The sequence below is a fragment of the Oncorhynchus nerka genome, linkage group LG23 (assembly GCF_034236695.1).
Source record: "Oncorhynchus nerka isolate Pitt River linkage group LG23, Oner_Uvic_2.0, whole genome shotgun sequence".
Classification (NCBI taxonomy): Eukaryota; Metazoa; Chordata; class Actinopteri; order Salmoniformes; family Salmonidae; genus Oncorhynchus; species Oncorhynchus nerka.
In genome coordinates, this window is record NC_088418.1 from 28,426,714 (window position 1) to 28,441,381 (window position 14,668).

A 14,668-nucleotide genomic window follows, 5' to 3' on the forward strand; every position below is an offset into this window, starting at 1 on the left:
TTCACTTTCAGTTTCAATTACTTAGCTAGTAATGCAGCTAGCTAGTTTGGCCTACTGAAACACCCTGCTCAAGCAGAGGGATGCTATGTTAGCTAGCTGGCTATGACTATCCATCACAACCCTGAAACTCTTCCAAGTCAAGGTAAGCTTTTGTTTTTACTAATTTATTGCCACCTGGCCCGCCGATGTAACTGCTTACAGACTGTACACTAATGTTAATGCATGATTGTAGCGGGTTTACTAGCGCATTAGTTATATTAGCTATGTTGACTAGGACGTTACTTTAGCTAATATGGTGACAACGATGTAGGCTGTGGCTTGGAAAGTTTTTTTAGCCTGGTCACATACAGCTGATGTGTTGTGCATTGAGGGGTGTATTCATTCCGCCTATTCTGTTGAAAAACATTTCTTAAACGGAAGCAAACTGAACAAAACAGGGATAAACATGAATTTGTCCAATAGAAACTCTCGTCTGTAACTGTTGGACTAATGATTACGTCCTATATCAGCTAGATGCAGGCAAGAGTGTGCAAGGCGGTATTGAATGTGTGCATGTGTCACTGTCTGTGTCCTCAAATTTGTCTCTGACCTGTGTGTACCGACATTGTAAACTTTCATTCATATGCTTCCATTGAACCTCATGATGGGTAAAGGGAAAATTTGTGTATCATGTAGTACCCTAAATCTATTGCTGTTACATTGAACTGGGTGAATGGAATATGAATGACAGTCATCCAATTCGCTGTAATAGAAATAAGGCTATGCTCATTTAAAAAAAAATTGTCCTCCCTCATCTTGAATGGCACTGACCGGCACTGGTTGTCATATGCGTGTCAATGAACGTAACACATAGTGACAAAGAGGGTCATTATAATAACACATATTCCTTGTACATTTTTGTAATATTTGTACATTTCAAAGTAAAAATACTGGAAAGTCAATTAGTGCAAGCAAGCAGTGCAAATGTTGGGATGCCTAGCACACTTCACAGTGAAGGTTACCACCTGGCCAGTCCTTTTTCAAGTACTCTTATTAAAAAGTACTCTTATTTAAAAGTACTCTTATTAGTCCTTTGTCAAATATCATTCTGCATTTTTGACAATTGACTATGTACAGTAATAAAGGAATAACATGTAGGCTATGTAATAACTTTGTAATATTTGAGGAAAACGTATTTGCGCAAAGCACATGCATGTGCGCAAAAGATGAGCAGACCCATGCAGTAGTTTGACTTTTGTCAAGGACACTTGAAAACATGTTCGGTCACAACAGGCGAAACATTGGCCATCATTTCAGGTTTTATGTTACACTACTTATTGCACAGATATACACTGAGTGTACAAAACATTAGGAACACCTTCCTAATATTGAGTTGCGCCCCCTTTAGCACTCAGAACGGCCTCATTTCGGGGGGTTATGGATCTGCAAGCTGACTAAAGCGTTCGACAGGGATGCTGGCCCATGTTGACTTCAATGCTTCCTACAGTTTTGTCAAGCTGGCTGGATGTCCTTTGGGTGGTGGACCTTTCTTGATACACATGGGAAACAGTTGAGCATGAAGAACTCACACACTCAAACCTGTGTGCCGGGCACCTACTACCATGACATGGCACACATACACAATCCATGTCTAAATTGTCTCAAGGCTATAATATCCTTCTTTAACCTGTCTCCTCCCCTTCAGCTACACTGATTGAAATGGATTTAACAGATAGCATCAATAAGGGACCATAGCTTTCACCTGGTCAGTCTATCCATGTCATGGAAAGAGCAGGTGTTCCTAATGTTTTGTACACTCAGTGTACAGTTGCAGGGGTGCAACTTTCACTGGGGATGGTGGGGCTCCACCCACATTCTGAAATTGTCCTGCTCAGTTTAATCAATGGAATGTGATACAAAACCAGGAAACGGTGTGCTTTATGACCATGCAGACGCCACCGAGCGGTCGGGTAGGCTGTTTGGAGTGTTTATCCGACTGGATTAAAAAATGTAAACACTTCTAAAACCAAAGTTGCGCCCCTGTATAGGGGACATGAGGAGTAGGTTACCAATATGGCGGACGGTGGCTTTCGAACAAATTGTCTCATCAAGTTATTTAAAATAAATGACACAAATTATATTATAATTATCTTGATATTTAAGATGACATGTTTGTATGAAATATAATCCTATATTCTTACAATAAGTATTTTTTTTAGATCAATTACCAGACTAGGAGTTATAGGCCTATAAGGAGCGGGAGTAGAGAACCTAGACGCAGCTGTTTGGAATCAAAGCTTGACACGGTAACATGAGATCAACTGATCTGCTGGTTTATTCTTGTGGGTTTTTAGTTGCAGGAAAGTTGTTTCAACACGGTGGTGCATGAACTCCAGTGTTAATACAGAGCTGCATGTGGTTCTGCCTAGTAGTTGCAATTGGCCAGCAAAGTCATTCATCTTCTGTTTACACAACGACCTTGTGCACACAGACACACTGGAAAATTTTCAATAAAGACATCTTTCTTTTTCGGTTTCATTCTCCTCTGAAAATAACACTTTACACTATTTCAAAAGTCATCTGTATACAAACGCTAAATGAAAGACAGACAAACATTTATCAGAAATTATTGAAACTTTATTGCACTATTCTTTTCTATTAATTGAATACTCAGGAACATAAAACATATGGGATATTGATTCGTAACAGAGCTTTTAAAGTGAAAGCTGCTATGAACATACACATGATGATGACAGTAATCATAATACATTTTAACACATTAGCAATACCTGGTACAAATGTATTGCTCTTGGTTCACTAACAGTTATAGTCACTTATCTCCTTGAACACCCCTCCCCCAGTAGTGAACTCCAATGCTTTCCAGTTGAGAATATTTCCTGGAGTAAAGTTTTTCCCTTGCATATACAATTTGATTTGGCAAGGAGAGATGACACTGTCCCAGAAGTGTACATCAGTAACATCCCCCACAAAGGATTGTGATGCTACAAAACTTCCACCATAACTGCCTTGGTTTTGACCTAAAATTATACTTGGTTTTCCATTTATAGGGCCATTTGGCTTAAGAATCTTCGATGCACTTCGTCTCCCATTCGCCCACATCTGGGTGAGACCAGTTTTAGAGTCCCAGGTGCCACAAAAAGAGATCCATGCATTTCTATTTTCTGGCAAACCGCTGATAGTAACAGAATTTCCTCTGATATTCAGTTTATACCCACCCTTTGATTGCATACACAGATTGATATCTTTGGGATCAGAGGGGGTTGCTAGAGAAAAAAGGGACTGGTCTCGGTGTTCCTCAGTGAAGAACCTCTGACACATGGTCATAGCAGTAACAGGCTTTGAGACGTTGCCAGAGAGTTTTACAAACGAGTTGCTTGTCTCGACTGGGATGATGAACTTTTTCCCTGAGAGATCTGTATGGGTTAAAAATGAGAGAAGGAGAAAAGCTCACCAACAGAAATGTAACAGAAATCAACTTGACCCAGTATGATGAAAAAGCTTTTTAAGTTATTTCCCCACAGATTAGTTTAACAATATTTGCAATGCAACATGATCGGAAGAGAAGTTGCGGACACTCAGTGAGAGCAAATATTTGCACAGTTAAGTCCATGTAGGGCCAGATCTACTACATGGTTAAAATTACAAGTGAAAAATTGAGAGACCATTCACCTTGATGTTCAGCATAACAACCATAGATCAGAAACAGCAGAACCAGCAGCTTCTCCATCCACTTTAGTACACTGTTAAAAGAGAACAAAAGGTACTGAAAGTATGACATCTGCTGCCTGTTAAACCTGCCTTCAAGAACCATTCTGAGTGCTTTGTACACAAAAAAACAATGCTAAATGTTTCCAATCTGCATAATCAATTGAAAAACTATTATATTTTAGTAAAGTCATTAAAATTACCTTTCCATGTCTTCCTGTTTAAAAGACTTGATTAAGCAAATGTCCAGGATAGCAGTTTTACTCTAGCTCTCTTCCGCGTCTTTCTCTTCTACTGTAAAAGTCATAGACTTTTAAAGGGGAAGGGGTGGATCTATTATGAACCAATGGTGAAGAGCGTCAGATAAATACACTCTCCTCCTCTGGTTGCCATGTTTTACCAGTGAGTGTAAGTGGGTCATTCAAATCAAAGCTGCAGGTCATTCATCTTTGCACACAGTATATTCCGAGACACAAACTCCGTACCCTCTCTACAGAGAAACAACTAGAACCTATTAGAAGCTTTGTCAATCCCACTGACACATAAAATGGTGACAGTAGCCTTCTTCAGGGCTATGTCCGAATTACTCTTATTTTACTCTTACTTTTGGTCATGTAGTGTAATTGTATGTGGACACCTGCTCGTCAAACATATCATTCCAAAATCATGGGCATTACTATGGAGTTGGTCCCCCCTTGGCTGCTGTAACAGCCTCCACTCTTCTGGGAAGTCTTTCCAGTAGATGTTGGAACATTGGAAGCAAGTCTGCAGCATTCCACCACAAAAGCATTAGTGAGGTTGAGGTGATGTTGGGTGATTAGGCCTGGCTCGCAGTCTGCGTTCCAATTAATCTCAAAGGTGTTCAATGGGTTGAGGTCAGGGCTCTATGCAGGCCAGTCAAGTTCTTCCACACCAATCTCGATAAACCATTTCTGTATGGACCTCGCTTCGTGCACGGGGGAATTGTCATGTTGAAACAGGAAAGGGCCTTCCCCAAACTGTGGCCACAAAGTTGGAATCATAGAATTGTCTATAATGTAATTGTATGCTGTAGCGTTAAGATTTCCCTCCACTGGAACCATGAAAAACAGCCCCAGACCATTATTCCTCCTACACTAAACTTTACAGTTGGCACTATGCAATCGGGCAGGTAGCGTTCTCCTGGCATCCGCTAAATCCTGATTCGTCCGTCAGACTGCCAGATGTTGAAGCATGATTCCTCACTCCAGAGAACGCATTTCCACTGCTCCAGAGTCCAATGGCAGCGATCTTTACACCACTCCAGCCGACGCTTGGCATTGCGCATGGTGATCTTAAGCTTGTGTACCTCTGCTCGGCCATGGAAACCCATTTCATGAAGCTCCTGACAAACAGTTATCGTGCTGACTTTGCTTCCTGAGCCATTTGGAACTTGGTAATGAGTGTTGCACGCGCTACGCACTTCAGCATTTGGCGGTCCCATTCTTTGAGCTTGTGTGGCCTACCACTTTGTGGCTGAGCCGTTGTTGCTCCTAGACATTTCCACTACACAATAACAGCACTTAGAGTTGACCGGGGCAGCTCTAGCAGGGCAGAAATGTGACAAACTGACTAGTTGGAAATGACAGTGCCATGTTGAAAGTCACTGAGCTCTTCAGTAAGGCCATTTTACTGGCAGTGTTTGTCTATGGAGATTGCATGGCTGTGTGCTCTATTTTATACACCACAGATGTGGCTGAAATAGTAGAATCCACTAATTTGAAGGGGTGTCCACATACACTATATATACAAAATTATCTCTCCTTCCTCCCAAAGTGTGAACTTGTCTAATTCCCTGATTTGAAAGGAAATGACTGGTATAAGAAATATGGTGGAAACTCCCACTAGGCTATGCCTCCACCAATCCAATGGTTGGTGCACAGTGAGCAGTGGAAGACACAACCAGTTGTGCTCACTGGGTGGTCAGTAGTGGGTGGTCAGCCCCGTGCCCAGTTTTTAAAAACATTTCTTTGATTGATTTTAGCAATCAGATAAATCTTATACTTGGAATTAGATGAGGAACATTCGGATTCGGATTTGCTAACACAATCTGAACTTTAATCAAGATTAAATGTTGTAGTTGCGTTTTTCAAAATTCAAAAAAGTAGTGATTAGGATAGTTTTGATGCTGAAAAAATCTGGATGATCTTGATTCTAATGGAAGGGTGGATTTAGACAGGTGAAAGGCACTACAACTAAACAATGTCAATGTAACTAAGGTGGGAGGTTTAAAAAACACACTGAAAATTCAGATCTGTGATCTTTATATTGTAGGATCCGGATCAAAATGATCGTATCCACTTATTTTCTGAAGAACTTGCTAAAAAAAAGACCTGATTCTGGACAGCAAAAAATCAATCTGATCCAGATTAAGAATTAAAAAAACTGGGCCCAGGATATTGGTCAAAAGAAGCCATGCATTTATCCACATTTGAGTATAATAACCTAAGGTTACAGTACTTGTGTAACCCCGGTTCTCTGATAATATGAGTGAGGTCACTCACTACGGGATATGTGAATAGTGGGGAACTCACTCCTTATCAGGTGCCACGGTCCCGTCTTCTAACTTCATTATCAAGTATATTTCTTCTTCCTTACGCACAATGTGAAGTGAAATGCGGTGAGGGACCTCACTCATTATCAGAGCACCGAGGTTACGTAAGTAACCTTAATAAGTTCTCTTTCAAATATTTGTTTTGGTCTCTCACTATGAGGATATAGCCAACTCCCATAGCACTCGTATACTCTCCAAAGCTAGGTAGGCTAGACGGAATCACCCCTCAGTGAACCTGACATTTAGATCTGAATGCATCAACGAGGGCGCAGTGACAACCAGTCGGTAGAACCTCATGAAGGTAGATGAACAGAGATGTCCTTGAACATTGCCCATGACGCCACCATACCTCTAGTGGAGTGAGCTCTCAAGCCCTCCGAGGGTGATAAACTTTGCTTTTATACGCCAGTATAATAGCCTCCACTATCCAGTGGGATAGACGCTGGCAGGAAATGGGCCTTCCTGTGCAGGGAGTTCCCCAAGAGATTATGGACGGACTTTGATTTATTAGGATCCCCATTAGCCGAAGCCAATGGTGACAGCTAGTCTTACTGGCTATATGTAAAGTGGTCGTTTATTAGACATCTCATTTATATGCTTTCCAGCGGTCTGAACGGCGGCTGTGAAATGGCCTCAAGCACAATAGATAACACCCTTCCTTGCCTTGCTCTGCCAAGGGTCTCTCGTTCTTTGAGTGTTCCCTGGGTTATCAGCCCTCGCTCTTCCCTGAGCAAGAGGAAGAGGTCGGCATACCTTCGGCCCAGATGTTTGTCCGTCGCTGTCGTCGTTCCTGGAAGAGAGCCCGGTAGGCTCTTCTCAAGACCACCTCCAGGAATCGACAACAAGCGGACCGCCACTGGAGCCCGGAACCCCGGGTATGGCTGTCCACCCAGGATATGCCCCTCCAGGTGGTGTCCCGCAAACTTGGAGAACCTGTCAGACGTGGCGCACGTGTTCTTGGGCGGAGCGGGAGAAGACGCAGATGTCGTCGAGGTAGACGAAGATGAACCGGTTCAACATTTGGCAGAGAACATCATTAACCAGAGCCTGGAAAACAGCTGGGGTTTTGGTAAGGCCAAATGGCATGACCAGATACTCGTAGTGGCCGCTGGCCATGTTGAAGGCAGTCTTCCACTCGTCCCTTTCCCATATCCGGTGGTAGGCGTTCCGTAGGTCCAGCTTGGAGAACACGGTGGCCCCCTGGAGTGGCTCAAAGGCCCAGGAGATGAGTGGTAGCAGGTAGTGGTACTTCACAGTGATGTTGTTGAGGCCCCGGTAGTCGATGCATGGCCGCAGGGTTTTGTCCTTCTTCTCCACAAAGAAGAACCCTGTTCCGGCGGGGGAGGCAGAAGGATGGATGAACCCTGCAGCTATGGAGTCCTCAATGTAGGCCTCCATAGCCTTGGTCTCCGGAGTACAGTTGTCCCCGGGGCGGAGTGGTGCCTGGGAGAAGGTCAGTCCCGCAGTCATATGGTCGGTTTTGGGCGGAAGCGAAGGGTACTCCGCGGAAAGAGTGGAGAGGTCCGGGGCGACTTCCGAGCCCCCAGGAAGACGTCCCAGGGCAGGCTGCACTGACTTCAGGCAATGAGCATGGCAGAATGGGTTCCAGCCCATGATGGCACCAGCAGACCAGTCAATAAGGGGATTGTGTCGCTGGAGCCAAGAGAATCCCAATACCATGGGAACCCGAGAAGACCTGTTGCGACTCAAGGGGGGGCATTTTCATTTTTGGAGAAAAAAAAAGTTCCCGTTTTAAATGGGATATTTTGTCAGGACAAGATGCTAGAATATGCATATAATTGACAGCTTAGGATAGAAAACACTAACGTTTCCAAAACTGCAAAGATATTGTCTGTGAGTATAACAGAACTGATGCTGCAGGCGAAAGCCTGAGAAAATCCAATCCGGAAGTGCCCCATATTTTGAAAGCGCTGCGTTCCAATGAGTCCCTATTTTGTCTACAGCATTGTGACATAGTTTTACGCATTTATGTTGAAGAATAGCCGTAGGCGGCTACATTGCGTAAGTGGTCACCTGATGCCCCCAAAGGATTCTCGCGTAAAATACAGAGGTAGCCATTACTCCAATCGGTCCTACTGAAAAACTAATTGTCTAGATGGATATATTATCGAATAGATATTTGAAAAACACCTTGAGGATTGATTATAAACAACGTTTGCCATGTTTCTGTCAATATTATGGAGCTAATTTGGAATATTTTTCGCCGTTTTCGTGACTGCAATTTCCGGGCGATTTCTCAGCCAAACGTGAAGAACAAACGGAGCTATTTCGCCTACAAAAATAATATTTTTGGAAAAAAGGAACATTTGCTATCTAACTGGGAGTCTCTTGAGTGAAAACATCCGAAGCTCAAAGGTAAACTATTTAATTTGATTGCTTTTCTGATTTCCGTGACTAAGTTACCTGCTGCTAGCTGGACAAAATGCTATGCTAGGCTATCGATAAACTTACACAAATGCTTGTCTAGCTTTGGCTGTAAAGCATATTTTGAAAATCTGACATGACAGAGTGATTAACAAAAGGCTGAGCTGTGTCTCAATATATTTCATTTGTGATTTTCATGAATAGGAATATTTTCTAGGGATATTTATGTCCGTTGCGTTATGCTAATTAGTGTCAGGCGATGATTACGCTCCCGCATGCGGGATGGGGAGTCAGTAGAGGTTTTAATGAGCAGGAATTGGATCATCTCGCTGTGGTTTCCTGATCCACGTAGGTTAATGGGGGTGGTATTGTGGGTGACACAGCCTATAGCGCGCCCGTCCAGTGCTCTAACATTCATGGGAATTGAGAGGGGCTTAGTGGGGATGCACAGCTCGGACACCAGGGAAGCATCCATAAAGCTCTCATCTGCCCCAGAGTCGATGAGTACGTGGAGAGATGGACTTTTTACCCCAAAGCAAAATAGCATGAAAAGGGGTGCGAGTAAGGAAAGTTCTCCGTATGGCCCCCCAGAGTACTCACTCCTATCGGTGAGCCTGGTCTTTTAGTGGACAGGTGGCGACGAAATGACCAGTAGTCCCGCAATACAGGCAACTCTTAGTGTGATGCCTGTATAGCCGACCGACAGGTGCCCCACTCTCCATCGATGAGGTCGAGCAAACAATGTTATGTCCCATATTCTTCAATAGAAGTAGATGGCAAGACCGCTCAGACCCCGCTTGTGAAGTTGACAAAGCAAAATGCAGATAAATTCCCATTTTGAACATTGAGATATTAGATAAATGATTGGAAAGAAGAGTAGAATCAAAAGAGACAGGATTTTATGTCAGAAGTTAAGTGTTCTCTGTAGAAAGCCAGAAGGCTTTGGAATGTGTTTTATGGAGGAGAGGAGAGCAACGTGTTGATATAGGGAAGACAGTTGGATATCTGTGGATTAAGTGAAGAAGGGGTTGAGATCAGGAGGTGAGGGTTGAGGTCAGGAGGTGTGGACAGATTCCATTAACCTGTTACGACGAGCAATCCCGTATCCGGGAGCGTAATTATAGCCTCAAGCTCATTACCATAACGCAACGTTAACTATTCATGAAAATAGTTTCGACGGAGGACACCGAGCGGACACCTGGTAAATGTAGTCTCTTATGGTCAATTTTCCAATGATATGCCTACAAATACGTCACAATGCTGCAGACACCTTGGGGAAACGACAGAAAGTGTAGGCTCATTCCTTGCGCATTCACAGCCATATAAGGAGACATTGGAACACAGCGCATTCAAAATCTGGCTCACTTCCTGTATGAAATTTCATCTTGGTTTCGCCTGTAGCATTAGTTCTGTGGCACTCACAGACAATATCTGCAGTTTTGGAAACATCAGAATGTTTTCTTTCCAAAGCTGTCAATTATATGCATAGCATCTTTTCGTGACAAAATATATTGTTTAAAACGTGAACGTTTTTCATCCAAAAATGAAATACTGCCCCCAGAGGTTCAAGAGGTTAAGGGAGTAATAAGGGTTTGGTATCCTGTTACCCTCTTTCTGTTGAACCATAAGATGTAAGGAGAGAAGGCGTGTCTTAAGTAGAATGTATATAACTGTGATTGATAGAAATGTTTTAGGTGTCTGAATTACAGCTGTACAGAACCTTTGGGAAGAATTAAACTTGGTTAAAGCTTCTCTAGTGTCCGTGGGTCATTTACTCTGAAAAATAAGAACCTTCACCTTGAACCCATGGACCCATGCCTGCTGTTGCAGATTTCCACTTCCACTTACTGACCTTATATACAGGGAGTTCTACAAGACAACATCCAATGGAGAAAGGGGAACTGTCTACCAATGAACAATGAACAATGACAAAAGAGATGTCCACCGCCAACCTAGTGGAGCAAAGCCAAACCACAGGACAAACAACCACAGACCGGGACCTGTTAATATCCTGGCTGTAGCCATCTGGCCTTCCGAAGTCAGAAACAACTGAGTCCCCATGAGCAATAATCAAGCAAAGATTGAAGCCAGATCGAAAATTAACAGTAGTTGATATATTTTTCAGTTATCATAGTGGCCTGCTGAAAGTGTCACTCCTGGAAAGGAGCTTTCTAGATTTTATACATGAGGGTGATGGAGAGAGTACCTGCAGACTGTGGAATTTGAAAATGCTGGATTTTAGACAAGTCGGGAGAACAAAATACAGCCTAAAGGGTCTGAAACTACAGTTTGATCAAGTCCCACAAAGTCCCAGTGTGTCTCATACAGGTGGTAGAACAGGAAACAACAATACATTAGACTTCAACTGAAAACACCATGTGCGCCTCACAAAAGAACTCATCCAACATCAAAGGGCCAATGTCCAGTTTGACATCGCAAAGAAAGTCAGGACCATTGGAGAGCAGACAGACATTGGAGAGCAGACAGACCTCATATTTGACAAAGACAGACTTCATCAGAACGGTTTGCATTTATACTTGGGAGGTTCTACCCAAGCTTCCAGAACTTCAGAATAAACCTGTTGCACAAATTGGACTATGAGGAACTAGTGTTGTTGTTCAACAACCATAAACTGAACTTACACCGTGAGAAGAACAAACTATTTGTTCGTTTGGCACACAGAGAGGGTCACAAACATTGACAGTTGATTTCAGCTGTAGTGCTGAGACCCTAGAATCGGAATTGTTATCTGAAATGCCACAGTTAGAGAAGTAATGTAAGAATGAGGAAAGGAGACGTAGTACTGAAATGACAATGTAGACTCATAAAACATGTATTTACTTTTATATAATTACACTTGGATAAAAGTGTTTTCTAAATGGCATATATTATAATTATAGGAAATGTAATAAAAACAAGAAAATACCACCTCCAGCAACCCCCGGATGTAATTGTCCATGACTGCTGCTTCATGGGTCAAGAGGGAGTACAGAGGACCCCGGGGAGGTGTGGTGCCAGGTAGGTGTTCTATGTCACAGTCATAAGGACGATGAGGGGGAAGGGTGGCAGCCTGCCTCTTACTGTAGGCCTATCGGAAGGGAGAGCGGAAGTCTTGGTCTTCAAGGGATGCAGGAGGACACGGAGAGGCTCTTGGAGGTCTTAGACATTTAGTCTGGCAGTCCTTACCTCAGTCTAGTAGGTTTTCCATGGACCAGGAAACTAGTGGGTTATGTAGCGCTAGCCAGGGGTACGAGTCTCAGAGTGGTTCACCCCAACCTGCAGTAGAATGGGCTTGGTCTGATATTCCACCTGACCGGAGCCAATGGGGCATCCATCGAGGGCTTGAATCTGCAGAGGGATGGAACATTTCACGCAGGGGATCTGTAACTCTCTAGCGAAGTCTTGATCAATGAAATTATCCGCGGCCACCGGAGTCCACAAAGACTTGAATCTGGTTCTGACGGTTGTCTCAGTGGAGGGTTGCAGATAGAAACAGACGGTGACTGGGTAGCCGGGAAGTACCTGCACAGCTCGTCAGGGTCTCCCCCTGTCCTGGCGAGCCCTGGCGTTTCCCGTCAGCTCTGGGCAGGTAGTACGGAGATGTCCGAGACCTACGCCGTAGAGGCAGCAACCTTTGCGAATGTGCCTGTCGCTCTCCTGTGGGCTCAGACGTGTGCGCCGCAGCTGCATGGGATCCTCCATTCTGGGTTCGGAGGGACTGGGGTGCTCATGAAACCGGGAATGCTGGAGTGGTGTCAAAAGGGCGCTGTCTCACGCGTTCCCGGTGCGGTTGTCAACCCTGATTGCCAGCGTTATCAGGGACTCGAGGTCCTCTCCCAGTTGCTGAGCGGCCAGTTCATCTTTGATGGAGTTAGACCCTGGTGGAAAGTGGTAACCAGTGCCTCTGAATTCCACCCACATTCGGCGGCGAGGGTGCAGAACTCAATGGTGACGTCAGCCACTGGTCTGGCCCCTTGGCGGAGGTTGAACAGTCGGCTGGCCGCTTCTCGTTGTAGGGAGGTCACACAGGCACGTGGAGGCCACACACACTACTGAGCCTCATTTTGACTTGTTTTAAGGACATTACATCAACGTTGGATCAGCCTGTAGTGTGGTTTTCCACTTTAATTTTGAGTGTGACTCCAAATCCAGACCTCCATTGATCATTTTTGTGTGATTTTGTTGTCAGCACATTCAACTATGTAAAGAAAAAAGTATTTAATAAGAATATTTCATTCATTCAGATCTAGGATGTATTATTTTAGTGTTCCCTTTATTTTTTTGAGCAGTGTATCCACCTGAGACAGAAGGTCCGTGCATAACAGAAGTGTCCAAAGCGCTCCGGACACCATTGAACTCAGTTCTGCAAACTTTGTCTGTGAGGGCCAAAACGGGACCACCAGTATCAGCCTGTGCTCCCTCACTCTGTCCAAGACCTGTTGAAGCAGGGCAGTTGGAGGAAATACATATAGACAAGCTTCGGCCACTGCTGGGCCAGGGCATTGTGACTCAACGGTGGATTGTCATTCAGAATGGAATACCAAAGAGGGAAATATGTGGCGCTTCGAGATGCGAATAGCTCGTCTGAACTAGCGCAAAATCTCCTCTATCACCTGTCGGTGGATACGCCACTCTGCAGACTGAGGACAATAGGTCTGCACCTAGATTTAACTGGCACCTAGATTTAACTGGCGACTTGTGACCGTAGCGTACGTGTAGGTATGTACGGCAGGACCAAATCAGAGAGATAGGTAGGAGCAAGCCCATGTAATGCTTTGTAGGTTAGCAGTAAAACCTTGAAATCAGCCCTTGCCTTGACAGGAAGCCAGTGTAGGGAGGCTAGCACTGGAGTAATATGTTCAAATTTTTTGATTCTAGTCAGGATTCTAGCAGCCGTATTTAGCACTAACTGAAGTTTATTTAGTGCTTTATCCGGGTAGCCGGAAAGTAGAGCATTGCAGTAGTCTAATCTAGAAGTAACAAAAGCATGGATGAATTTTTCTGCATCATTTTTGGACAGAAAGTTTCAGATTTTTGCAATGTTATGTAGATGGAAAAAAGCTGTCCTTGAAACAGTCTTGATATGTTCGTCAAAGGAGAGATCAGTGTCCAGAGTAACGCCGAGGTCCTTCACAGTTTTATTGGAGACGACTGTACAACCATTAAGATTAATTGTCAGATTCAACAGAAGATCTCTTTGTTTCTCGGGACCTAGAACAAGCATCTCTGTTTTGTCTGAGTTTAAAAGTAGAAAGTTTGCAGCCATCCACTTCCTTATGTCTGAAACACAGGCTTCTAGCGAGGGCAATTTTGGGGACTTGTACAGCTGTGTGTCATCCGCATAGCAGTGAAAGTTAACATTGTGTTTTCCAATGACATCCACAAGAGGTAAAATATATAGTGAGAACAATAGTGGTCCTAAAACGGAACCTTGAGGAACACCGAAATTTACAGTTGATTTGTCAGAGGACAAACCATTCACAGAGACAAACTGATATCTTTCCGACAGATAAGATCTAAACCAGGCCAGAACTTGTCCGTGTAGACCAATTTGGGTTTCCAATCTCTCCAAAAGAATGTGGTGATCGATGGTATCAAAAGCAGCACTAAGGTATAGGAGCACGAGGACAGATGCAAAGCCTCAGTCTGATGTCATTAAAAGGTCATTTACCACCTTCACAAGTGCAGTCAGTGCTATGATGGGGTCTAAAACCAGACTGAAGCATTTCGTATACATTGTTTGTCTTCAGGAAGGCAGTGAGTTGCTGCGCAACAGCCTTTTCAAAAAAAATTGAGAGGAATGGAAGATTCGATATAGGCCGATAGTTTTTTATATTTTCTGGGTCAAGGTTTGGCTTTTTCAAGAGAGGCTTTATTACTGCCACTTTTAGTGAGTTTGGTACACATCCGGTGGATAGAGAGCCGTTTATTATGTTCAACATAGGAGGGCCAAGCACAGGAAGCAGCTCTTTCAGTAGTTTAGTTGGAATAGGGTCCAGTATGCAG

The 14,668-nt window shown here is 43.8% G+C and overlaps 1 protein-coding gene across 1 annotated transcript; it reads right to left on the bottom strand.

The window, feature by feature from the left end:
• Positions 1 to 2,594: 2,594 nt before the first annotated feature.
• LOC115106206 (C-reactive protein-like) lies at positions 2,595 to 4,017 on the bottom strand. Its single transcript, XM_029628772.2, has 3 exons — positions 3,909 to 4,017; positions 3,670 to 3,740; positions 2,595 to 3,413 (listed from the first exon to the last, which is right to left on the bottom strand). Exons 1-3 carry the CDS (start codon positions 3,914 to 3,916, stop codon positions 2,797 to 2,799), a joined length of 696 nt encoding a protein of 231 aa, XP_029484632.1. The 5' UTR covers positions 3,917 to 4,017; the 3' UTR covers positions 2,595 to 2,796.
• Between the last annotated feature and the right edge of the window lie 10,651 nt (positions 4,018 to 14,668).

What these genes read in the sequence shown, in the direction of transcription:
- LOC115106206 (XM_029628772.2), bottom strand. An exon ending in TTGTTATGCTGAACATCAAG is followed by an intron (nt 3,414 to 3,669) that starts GTGAATGGTCTC and finishes TAACCCATACAG; the next exon opens with ATCTCTCAGGGAAAAAGTTC.